Genomic DNA, 12,225 nt, shown 5'->3' with positions numbered 1-12,225 from the left:
TGCTGCCTTATTCATGGCAGGAATTTCTTTGCCTGAGATTCCTCCCTTCCCCTGTACCTCTGTTGCTTCTTCACCATTTTAAGGCTTTTTTTTTGTCATCAACTGAATATAACCATGGATGGACAGTGTCCCAGGGACTCAGCTGAAATTTATCTATTAAGAAAAACATCTAAGAATGTCCTCCCATGGAAAAAAAAAAAAAAAGAAAAATATCTTTCCTTATGTTTCCAGTCCATGAACCACATTCTGACCTTCACTCTCTGGTGTGCCCTTGTCCTCACTCTCTTTGTCAAAGTAACTTTCCTACAAAACCCTCTGCAACTCCATTTCCTTTGATTTCTTTTGGAGATGACTGGAAGCCATAACTGATGCAGAATTTCCAATCACAAGGATGTATTCTTTTAGGACTCTCTTTTTACCTTCAGCTTTACTTCTCTGTTCCCCAGCTTTCTCTTGTCTTTCTCTTGTGATTACAAATGCTCTGGTCTTTTCCCTAAAGCTGCAAATTCTGAAGGAATCTCCCTTTTATTTTTGCATGAAATAAGACTCTTTTTGAACTCTGACTAGTAGTGAAAGAAAGAAAGAAAACACCAAACACAATCCCTTTTAAATCATGAGCATTGTTCTCCAAGCTCACTCTCCTCAGCCAGAAGTTGCCCTCCACAACCTCTTCTTTGGAAAATGGTTGGAAAACTGAAATAATTTGTGTAGCTTTGTTTTTCTACCAGTGATCAATTATCCTCAACTCCCTGGCTTTAAGATGTTCTCCTCACTTACATTTGGCAGCTGATGTTTCCTATCAGATTATGACTTCTGCCTATGCAAGAAAAAAAATCAATTTTGTAATTCTTTGTATTTTTCAAGGAACTTTTCACTATTTGTTTACTAGTCCAACAGAAGCTTGATTCTTCACTCCTAACTTCAAAAGCAAAAAGGGGAAATTTGCATCCACAACCCCCTAAGAAAACACCTTTTTCAGCTGATTGGGATACCTGGGTTTTTCTGCCTTGGCTCCTAGACTTTCCAGATTTTCCCCAACATTAATCTTATCTCATACTTTGGGACAGGCTGGTCTTGCCCTGTTCTGCTCAAAGGCACTGATTTTCATACATAACCCCCTTTTGGGAGGGAGACCTCTGTCCCAGAAATAAAAAATAAAAATAGGACACCCAAACAAATGCCAGAAGCTGGAAATAAAAATCCAACAACCAGACAAACTTGCTTACCTAGCTCTCCAGTGAACAATATTCTCTTCTTCCTTACCAAGCATAAATTACACCCTAACTTCCATACCTTGTGCTCTGCTTGCCAGCTCTCTCGTTGCCAGGCTGCTGTGGCTGCCAAATTTTTGGCTTCCAGGCAGGGTGCCAGGGCTACCAAGAGCCCAGCTCTCAGGTTGATGTCACTCATCCCCATCAGGATGCAAATCAGGGCTCTTCTCACTTCATCATCTCTCCTTGAGGGGGATGAGTACAACCCCTTTGGGTTTGCTCAGTAGGAAACTCATACTGGTTCAACCAGTTAAAAACAAAGCTGGAAAAGGTACTGAGTACCTCCAGCTTCATGTCTTTATTCAGCCTGTACACACAGCAGTGAGCCCAACCTTTTTTTTAGCCTTTCTCTTGCTCTCAATGGACTTACAGAAGCCCTTCTGGTTGCCCTTCCCACTCCTCACTCCAGTGGAGCTTCAGCTTGTCCATCTCTGTTCCTGCAAGCTCAGGCAACACTTCCATACTCCTGGCCATCCCCACTTCCACACTCCTGGTATTTCCTTTCTGTCTTTCAGCTCAACCAACAGCTCCATGTTTATCCCTGCTGGCCTCCTACCATTTTTGTTTGCCTTCCATATTTCCTCCTCCTTCTCTACCAAGGTTGAAAAACCCTGGGTTTAACTGAAACACCTCTTGAAAAGGAGTCTCAAAAATAAAGTGCTGTGTTAAGTTGCCAGAGTAAAAGCAACAGAGAAAAAAAAAACCAACTTTGTAGGCTCTGTCTGGCACTTACCCCGTGGCTGCATTATTAAAAGAAGTAACACACCTTTATTACTTCCTGCACAGGGTGAGGTAGCATAAACCTTGTTGTCCTGACATTTGGGAAAAAATCAGTATTCTGCTACTGAACACTAACTCTACAAACAAAAGCACTGTACACCACATGCTGATTGTTTTGGTAAGGTCCAAGAACACCCTGTTCTACCATCATTGTGTTAAAAAAAAATACAGATCATACTACATCTCAGTAAGAAAAACGACATGACCAGTGAGACAACTGAAGCATTCAAAACACCAGCTAGAACATCTCCACAAAACACACAAAGACACTGTTCCCAGAGCCACGTGTGCTTCTTGAGAGAATACAAATGTAAAATGCAAAATGAGACACCTATAAAACCCAAAGAAGCTGCTCAGCAATTTAACTGAATTTTTTTTCCTCCATTCTTTCTTCTAATGCCTGTTATTTCCTCCAGTCTTGCTGTGGAAATAGCAGCCACTGGCTGACATCACTTGGTAGAGCTGAGGACAGAAGGCCAAGTTAGTGGCCTCAGGCCACAGTGAGCTAAAAACTCAGTTTGGGAGATGGAGAATCCCAAAAAGGTGAGGTCAGGTGGCATGATAGAGGCACACTGGAAATGCTAGGCATGCACCTGCCATCCAGGGACAACAACTTCCTACCAAGATCATTGCTGGATCCAAGGATCTGTCCTATCTCTCCTTTGTCTCTGTTTCTAATCTTACTTAGGCACATAAGGGTAATCTGGTTTCTAACTTTTACTACCCCTTGCTTTGTTAAGTTCTGTTAGTTGCAACCTGTTGTTTTGACAATTTCTTTAGGTTCTGCTATTTATAATTCACTGCTTTGAAAGTACCATCATTTATATCTCTGCTAGTGGCAATCAGTCATGCTTTATAATCCTACTCACTTTTAAGTAAAGTTGTGTTTTTATACAAACCTCCTGGGTAATCATCTTCCTCCTGAGTCCCACGCTGAGATTTCCTGAACTTCATCTCACTGAATAGGTTAAAAGAGATTAATTAGAGGAGGAGGATTGGGCCCAGCTGCACCCAGGCTCCTACCTGAAGGAATTTAGAAAGCAAGGGGGTCCAGTCCAAATCTTCCTGGGTCAACTCCCACTCTCTGGGATGTGATACTTGGTCTGAGCCCCCACCCCTGGGGAGCGGTGCTGACTCTGTGAGATGTGACAGTGCCACACCTGCCTTGTGACACAAGGAAATCAAGAGGAACCTTACTTACTTCCACCTGAACTTCCATCCATCCTTTCTCTGAATTCACCAGTAGCAAACAAAGCAACAGTCAGATAGCCTTACTGAGACCCTCTCCTTCAAATTGAGTCAAGAAATAGTGAAAACTCCCCAAAAGACCTCAAAGCAGAAATGTTAGAGGGGGCAGCCACAACTTCTCTGGGCAATCTGTTCCAGAGTCTCAGCAAAAGAACTTCTTCCTAATATCCAATCTAAACCTATTCTCCTTCAGTTTAACTCCATTTCATCCCTAGCTTCATCTTAAGTTTCAGCCTCCTTGCAATCCAAAGCTTCACCATTGCTCCTTATTCATACAATAAATGCCTACTGCATGGCAAGCACTCAGTTATCCTTCCCTCTCCCACAAATAAACCATTTCCCCAGAGATGTAATTTCTAATTCAAAACACCAACAACCCTGAGCACTCAGCTAAGTGAGGCACTGAAATCCTGAATTCCTAATCCTGGGTCAAAATGAGAGAATCAGCTGTCAAAATGACAGAATCAGGAAGACAGAAAGACAGATGTGTGTGACTTTTCTGCCATGGATCTAGCAAAGATAAAACATCAAAGTGGAATTGGATCACCTTGAATGTCAACACAGATTAGAAAAACGCTTATGTATCATTTGGGATGAATTTGTTTGCATGAAGCTGAGGGAAGCATCCTCGATTACAGCCCAGCACACCTAACAAGATGCAGAGCATGACTTCCCACACAATCCTGTTCCCCTCCCTCCTGCAGGAAACACACAGGCTTTAATTACTTTGTATAAACTGGCTTTGAATTTCAGTATCAGCAGTTCCATCAGTTTCCCAGGTATTTGTTCCCACAAACTCCCCAGGCTGTTTCAAAGTTTAGAGAAAAAAAATAATTGGTCTAAAGTTAAGATTTTTTTCTTCTCTAGTATGTGTTTTACTGTTTTCCATTTAAAACACAAAACTTAATACTCTGAGAATAATATCTACATTCCTAACATTACCACAAAAAGCAAATAAAGAAAAAACATTGAGAAAGAAACAACTGATAGTAAGATTTCTATTTCTCCAAGATTGAAAGAACTGTGGCTCACTTTTCACAATCATTACTGCTCAATGAGTAATGCAATATATCATGTGATGGTTATTAAAAAAAATAATAATTGAATGTAATTATTCTTGACTAGCACAGATTAGAGAGCAGGATGTAAAACTCAAGTTCCTTCAGCCAGCACTGTCCTTCTCTGTTCTTTGATGGCATAGTATCTACCACCAAGAGAACTTCTCTCCAATGGCACTTTACCTGTGACATACCCAAACTCTATTTGGGGACAGCAAGCTGTTCATCAGGCTGGTGAAGGCTACACCCTGGTTGTTCACCCAGCAGTTTTGGTGTTACGGGATGGTTGGGAAGTTGGTGCTCAACGGGACCATTTCCATGAGCGAGCCCACGGAATGCAGCCAAAGGATTTGGTTTGGGTTGCTTAGGGCCGTGGTGGCCTTCTCCATCTTCTCCTTAAAACGCTGACTCCTCAGGCTGCAGATTCCACCTCCTGCTCTGCTAACAACAAGTCCCTGCAGGACACTGCAGGCAGCAGGCAACGCAAACACCGCGTTCACTGGGCTCAGCTCTCTCCAGGACCTCTGTTTATTCAAATCCTCTGCAGCCTAAAGTTCTGTCCTGCCTGAGCTGAAACCTTCCTGCCCAAAGTTCTGTCCTGCCTGAGCTGAAACCTTCCTGCCCAAAGTTCTGTCCTGCCTGAGCTGAGCCCTTCTTGCCTGCAGCAGCTGCAGAGGGGGAATGAGCACCATTGGAGCCCCTGGCACTATGTCAGCACCTCTGGTCCTCCCAGCACAGCCCTGATCCATGTGTGAGCCGAGTGCAGGGTTTATTTTTAACATGCAAATACCAAAGGACACTTTATCCTTGCTACAATTCACAAGTATTTTCACCAGAAAAATAATGCAGAAATTGCTCTTTCAGGAATTCTGCCTTCGTGGTTTTAACTTCAGCATTGTTCCCCAAAAGAGAGCTTCCTCTGATCTTTTCTTTGAAAACATAAAACACAAACTCTGACATTGCTTAAATGTGTATGAAGACAGACAGATGAACAAGGAGGAAACAGCTGCCCAAAAAAGCCCTGATGGAAACCTAGGGGTAAAAATAACACTGCTTATTAAAAAAAAAAACAACACCAAACAACAGGCAACCCCTGAACACAGCCTGTAGTTCACCTCTTTCCATTTTTTTCCCCCTTGTTTATTTTAACACAAAGCCTTGCCACTTGTTGGGCTGGAAGGCATATGCCATAACTGTGTCTTTGGCCATCTATGCAACAACATCACAAAGCAAATTATTTGAAGAATTTCTTGATTTTTTTAACTGCCTTTTAAAACAAATAAACTAAATATTATCAAAACAAATTTCAGTAAAAGCTGAATCAATCTTCAAGTTAATGCAATTACTGCAGATGCTCTTCTTTGAGCTTTTTTCCTGCTTTTTACAAATTAAAGCTACTCTTGAATGAATTAAAACTTAAGCATATTGGAAAAAGGAGAAGGGAACACTGGATTCCTGACATTGCTGTGTAATTATGGACAAACCTGCTGAGTTATACTCCTCAGTAAACAGGAATACACCACAAAAATTACCACCAACAGAACAATCAGCCTTTAGTGGATTTTCAAAACTGGAAAAACAGTGACATTTTATTTCTCTTTAATTAAGAAAAACCTGTCATGGGATGCCAGTGAAATTAAATATTAAACCTTCAATGCAGATACACTAAAGGTTAATGCATGCATAACAAGGAGAGCAGCTCTGTGTTACTTCTTTGATGGCAAGAATGCAATTGGTGGAGATCAACACTTTGCACACCTCAGCACTTAATGGTAGCTTTGCCCCAGACATCAGTCTGGGCTGGGTAATGGCCCCAGGAACTGATCTTCCCACAGAATGAAAATAAGAAATGTAGGCCACAGCTTCATAGAACTGCTCAGGATGGAAAAGACCTTCAAGATCATCAAGTCCAACCTAGTCCTAACCCTATTACCCTATTCCTGATGCCCCAGAACTAAACCTTGTCCCCAATCACCACATCCAGGGGATTTTTAAACATTCAGGGCTGGGGATTTAAGCAGCTCCCTGGGGAGCCTGTTCCAGTGCTTAACAACCCTTCCTGTAAAGAAGTTTCTCCTGACATCCAACCTAAATCTCCCCTGACACAAGATAAAGCCATCTCCCCTTGTCCTGTCCAACCCCACTCTCACTACAGCCTCTTTCAGGTGTTTGTAAAGAGTGATGAAGTCTCCCCAGACTCTACAGCCCCAACACCCTCAGTCACTCCTCATAAGGGATCTCTACCAACCCCTTCACCAACTTTATTGTCTTTCTTTGGACCTTCTCCAACACCTCAATGTCCAAAAATACACTCCTGGGCAAAGATGCTGTGCCAAGATGCTCCCCTATTGATGAAGGACAGGGAACTACTAGAGGGAATCCAGACTAAAATGATGAGGGAACTAGAGCATCTAAAATACAAGGAAAGGCTGAGAGCTGGGGTTGTTCAGCCTGGAAAAAAGGAGGCTGAGGGGAGATCCCATCAATGCCTATACAGATAGGTGGGAGGTGGGAAAAGACTCTTCTCAGTGGTGTCCTGTGGCAGGACAAGGGGCAGGGTCACAAACTGGCACATAGGAGGTTCAACCTAAACATTTCTTTATTGTGAGGGTAACAGCACTGCTACAGGCTGCTCAGAGAGGTGTTGGAGTTGCCAACTCTGGAGCCACTCAAAATGCCTGGATGCCATCCTGTGCAACCTGCTCGAGGTGAACATGCTCAGGAAGGGGGATTGGACTGGCTGATCTGCTGAGGTCCCTTCTAACCCCCAAAATTCTGTGATTCTGTGAAAATGGTGGTATAAATTCTATGCCTGCGACACATTCCATTGTAGTGTTCAATTACTCTACTAATATTAATTAAAATAATTAATTTTACTGCTAGGAAATAATCAGACAATTTTGGCTAAGTTCTATCAAATAAACATTCTTGGCCTCCCCCTTCTCTTTAGTTGAAAGCATGGGTTTTCTCCTACAGGGAAGAAATCTGGAAGAGACACTTAGAAATACAAGCAGGAGATAAAACACAGAGACAATATGCAATCCTGACCAAGGAAACCCTATTGCTCTTCTGTTCTTATCAACAGACTCAAAATTCATAGCTAAAGTCCATTCAAAAAGGCACTCCTGGCTTTAAATTGGACTTTAGTGTGTACCTGTTAGCAATGTCTGGATGCACCCAAAGAGTTCAGATTTTTAAAAATGTGATTTTCAAGATAGTGCTGCAAGATACAGACTCAATTTTGAGCATCTCAGAAAGCAAGTACAAGCTAGTTACATCCCACAAGAGACTATTTATTTTGATTAGTGGATGTTAGGCCTTTGAGATTCATTAATCTCATTTCTTGGAAGTTTAATTTCCCTTGAAAAAAGCCAAAGACCACCATGGCCAGGGAAGAAACAGATGAGTTTCCTTTAAGACTGCATCAGTGGGTGGAGAGATGCACTACAATCCTTAAAATGAAACTGCTGCTCTTCCTAGTGTGCAGAGATTCCCCTGCTGAGAGGGGTTCTTCACAACTTAGAGCCAGTGTAAACCAACACTGTCATCAAAGGCTTGATCCTGACCTCCACCCCTTCCTGACCAGCACTTCCACTTCACTGCCCCTACATACTCAGTATGAGAATTTGTGAGGCTTGAGAGAACCAGGCTGAAAAAAATATATAAGATTTGGGTTAAAAAAAAATATAAGATTTGGGTTAAAAAAAATAAGATTTGGGTTAAAAAAAATAAGATTTGGGTTAAAAAAAATAAGATTTGGGTTAAAAAAAATAAGATTTGGGTTAAAACTTAATTTTTTTTCCTTCTTACTTGGGGTTGATTTTACCCCACCTGATTCCTCAGTGCAATTCACCACCTGGCTTCAAAATCATTTGTGCAGGCTTAATGCAAGGTATGAGAGAAAAACATGAGAGGTTTGGGGCAGGCAAAGGAGTCCTCACTACAGAAATGCAGATCAAGCTGATGAAGCTGTAATGGTGCTTGCACACCTCCACTGTGCTCCAAATGTCCAACTTCTACACCATACCTGGAAATATCTGGATTCATGTCATCAAGTCCTTCTGGGCCTCTGCAAATGGAACCTGGAAAAAAAAACCAAACAACCAAAAAACAAGAAACCAAACACACACCACAACATTAAGCTCCACCAAATAAAATATATCACATATGCATTCCAAATTAATTTTTAAGTGTACGTATGCAACTATATTGCAGGGACCCTCAGCATCACATCACACCAAACATTCTGCCTGTGTTTCTCTCATATTTCTCTTGAGGCTGAGCAGCAAGCTTATAAAACTTTATCCTACTCATCTCAGACCTGAAAAAGTAGTGTATGATAACATTCCAGCTACATTTCACTCTCTTGCATGAAATTGGCTATGAATTAAGACCTGAAGATTCCCTGAGAGATCTTGCATTTAAAACAGTGGCTTCCAAAGTCCTGCCAGATCATCACAACCCAGAGGGTTGCGGGGCAACAGAATGCAGATCACTGCATCTGGTGCAGGCAGTAGTCACAAACCAAACTCTGATTTTGGTTCTCTGTGCAGTGGTCTCCAGAAAGAGCAGTCCCATGGCTGTAACTACTTTTGGAGAAAATGAGGCAAAGCTCAGAAGTCTGCCTGGGTGGCTGCCATAGCTTTACCATGTGCAGCTCTAACACTCACTCACCATAATCAATTTTCACAAGTAGAAACAACTGTTTTGCAGTTTGATTTTGGGGTATCAAGCCCACATATGGTGCTTCCTAGAATCAGAGACTGCTGAAATGAAGCTTTCAATTCCTTCCCTGGCCTGTGGGAAATACTGTTCCCTGCTGTAAACATTTTTGAAACTAAAACATTTTCCAGATCTATGAATCTGAAGTCGATTTTCTACCCAAAAGCTTTGCAGGAAAGAGTTTAGAATATTACGTGAGCTGATGTTATAATAAAGAATGAAAATTTAGAAAAACAATATTAGGTTTTTTGATATATATCTCAAAGGACAGAAAGCAAACAGATCTTCCTGAGATGTCTCTGATTCTATTCATGAACCTAAGATGGCTCAAGAAGCAAAGATTCACATGAAGATCTGCCTTTCAGGAAAGCTCTCAATTGCAGGAATGACTTGGGTTTGTATTTACTGGACACTGATAGGTCCGTAAAAAACTGGCTGTTGCTGTGATACTGACTCTCCAGAGCTCATGCTCTCCTTCAGACCAGACACCATTTAAATTCTGCACTCAAAAGGATGTCAGAAAACCTTAAGTACCCAATACCAAATTAAAAATGCCTTTTATCAAGATGGTGACCTCATGGAGAGAAGAAAAGGAGCTCTCTCAAGTGGAGAAGTTCTAAGAAGAAGCCTTCTTTAGCTATATTTCTGTTAAAAAAAACCAAAAACAAAAAAGCAAAACAAAAAACCCCCCAACATACTAGAAAGCCAAACTTTAAAGTCTGTGATGCTGTCTGCACCAGTATGCAACACCTCAGGCCTTCAGGGTTCAGACTGGTGTTCCCAGGTACACTTGGGAGGTAAAAGGAAATAAGAGCAGACATTCCCAGCACCATTTGGCTTTTTTTCTTGGTAGAGTAGGGTCTTTTCAGACACTAAGGACATGGGAAAGGGGCACCAACTCAGAGGAGAGATTTTAATCTTGATTAGAGCTAAAAAACAGCATTAGGTTCTCAAGCAGAGCCTGTAGAGTTGGCAGCAAGAATCTATTCTTTGCCACATCTGAACACAGAACCTGAGTCTCTGAATTCCCTGTGTGATAGAAGACAAAAATAAACCAAATTTCCGTGTATTTGAGTGGACTATACCACAAGGACAACGCAATAATAATTTTTTATTGCAGGCATTTGTTCTCCTGCCTGCCTGGAAGCAGCTATTAAGCTGAGAAATATCTACGCTCTGCTTTATTCCCTTAATATAACTCTAACATGAGATGACAATTAGATTGAGAAGATTAATATTTTATATAAATTTCACAAGTTTTTAACAGCTAATAACTATAACAGGAATTCCTCACTCAGCAGCACTGATTCCAGGTAAAAAGCACTTTTGGCTTCACATTAGATGCACTTTTTTGCCAGCTTCTTTGCTTGCTCCTTAACTTAACAACATAAAAGTTTGTTCCTCTTTTTTTAAATAACAGAAATAGAAAAGCATTTTTAAATCCCCATAAGTCTCCTGGATATCTTGATAAATCTGAGCTTGCAGATGAATCTACCCCCAACACCTTACAACCAGTTGTCCCTGTCGGCCAAAGGAGTTTGGCTCCTTTGGGAAACAAACATCACATCTGTCCTTCCAAACACACATTCTGACTGTTGCTAAACTTACAAAACTTCACATTACACTTGCAAAGCAAGGCATTATGTTGAGATGCTGATAAACTACGTAGATAAGTGAGCAAACGTTTTCAAATCTGGCTGTGTAAAATTCAGATGTCTGATTTCCCATTAAGCATCCTTATTTATTCCAGGACCACCTCATGCTCTGATTCCTCTTACTTAACTACCAATGCTTTCTAAAACTACCACCCAGCTGACTCCAGACGACTTCAGAAGTGGAATTCATCAAGCATTTAAATTCATCTTTAACCTAAGATTTTTTTTTTGGGTCCTTATCCTACTTTTGTCCTTTACCCGAATCCTTTAGAAAGAATCACAATCACTAACAAAGCCTTTCAGCTTCGTGGCCAGCTCTGAGATCTTTTTCTCTAAAGCACAGTTTTCGTGGACAGGAAGAAAAAAACCCTCCCTCAATTCCATCATTTTTCACTCAAAGGGTTAAGAGTGAAGTCCAGAAGCCTCAACCAAGAGCTCCCTACAGGAGGACAGAATGGCTCCTCCAAAAGTGCCGCTGCGACCGCCTGCTCTGACCTTCCCCGCCGCAGAGACGGCTCAATAGAACCCTTGATTGCTGTATTGATTTCATCCCATCTGACCTCGCTGTACCAGCGGAGCGGGAGCTCCTGCGGGAGCTGAGCGAAGGATTTTTGTTCTCCTCCAAACTGCCGCAACCCCAAGAGTCCCCGGTCCGGCCCGGTCCGGCCCGGTCCCGCCTCCTCTCGTTAGGCGGGAGCCCTCTCCTCACTGCTCTCCCCTCACCCGGGGCACCAAGCGCGGCTCCCCGAACCCCCCCCATTTCCACCCTGGTTTCTGCAGACCGAGCCCGCGTCCCCCCGCAGCGCTCACAGCTCAGATCCCGCAACCCCCGGCCCCGCCACCTTTTCCCGCATGGGTCACCGACTGCTCCCTGGTATCCTTCAGGCAGCCGCCAGCACCCCCGCACCCGGGGGTTCCCTCAGTCCCAGGGCTTCCCGCCGTCCCTCTGCCCGCTCCCGCTCACCTCCAGCCTCCCGCCGGGGCGGTACCGAAACGGTCTCCGCGGAGACCCGGACCGCGTCCCGCCCCCTGCGCGCCCCGGGCGGAGTGAAGAGGCGGTGGCGGACAAGGGGCGGAGCAGCCCCATGGTCAGGCTCGGAACCCGCGGTGCCGGCAAGGCTGGGCGTGTCCTGTATCCCAAACGGAAAGTGACCGCCGAAAAGTCCTGCTGGCCCTCACCTTCCCATGGCACCCAACACACAGCACCAACAATTGGGCTATGGATTTGATTTAGGACCTAAAACCTCTAATGTTTGACACCCTTCCCTCCCCCTCAGTCACTATCCCACTGTTGTGGAATAGAACTCCAAAATTCCACACAAACGGGCCTGGCTCCCAAACACAAAGAATGACCATTGAAAACTGCTGGCCATCACTATCCCATCCTCCCATGGAACCCTGCCCACAGCACTACCAACAATCGGGCTGCAGGTTGCCCTAGTACCTAAAATCTCAACTGTTCAACCCCTCCCCGCCTCTCCCACTGTTGCG

At 43.2% G+C, this 12,225-nt stretch overlaps 1 protein-coding gene across 1 annotated transcript in view; it reads right to left on the bottom strand.

Moving 5' to 3' along the window:
* Window positions 1-11,774, bottom strand: part of LOC103528260 (ceramide synthase 4-like) — a 36,350-nt gene extending 24,576 nt beyond the window's left edge. The window contains 2 exon segments of the mRNA XM_030466409.1: window positions 8,385-8,439; window positions 11,699-11,774. Coding sequence (XP_030322269.1) covers window positions 8,385-8,404 — 20 coding nt within the window. The 5' untranslated portion in view covers window positions 8,405-8,439; window positions 11,699-11,774.
* Window positions 11,775-12,225: the final 451 nt, after the last annotated feature.

The sequence above is a fragment of the Calypte anna genome, chromosome 28 (genome assembly GCF_003957555.1).
Source record: "Calypte anna isolate BGI_N300 chromosome 28, bCalAnn1_v1.p, whole genome shotgun sequence".
Taxonomy (NCBI): domain Eukaryota; kingdom Metazoa; phylum Chordata; class Aves; order Apodiformes; family Trochilidae; genus Calypte; species Calypte anna.
The sequence above is the reverse complement of the archived record's forward strand: the minus strand, read 5'-3'. Positions and strand labels throughout refer to the sequence as shown.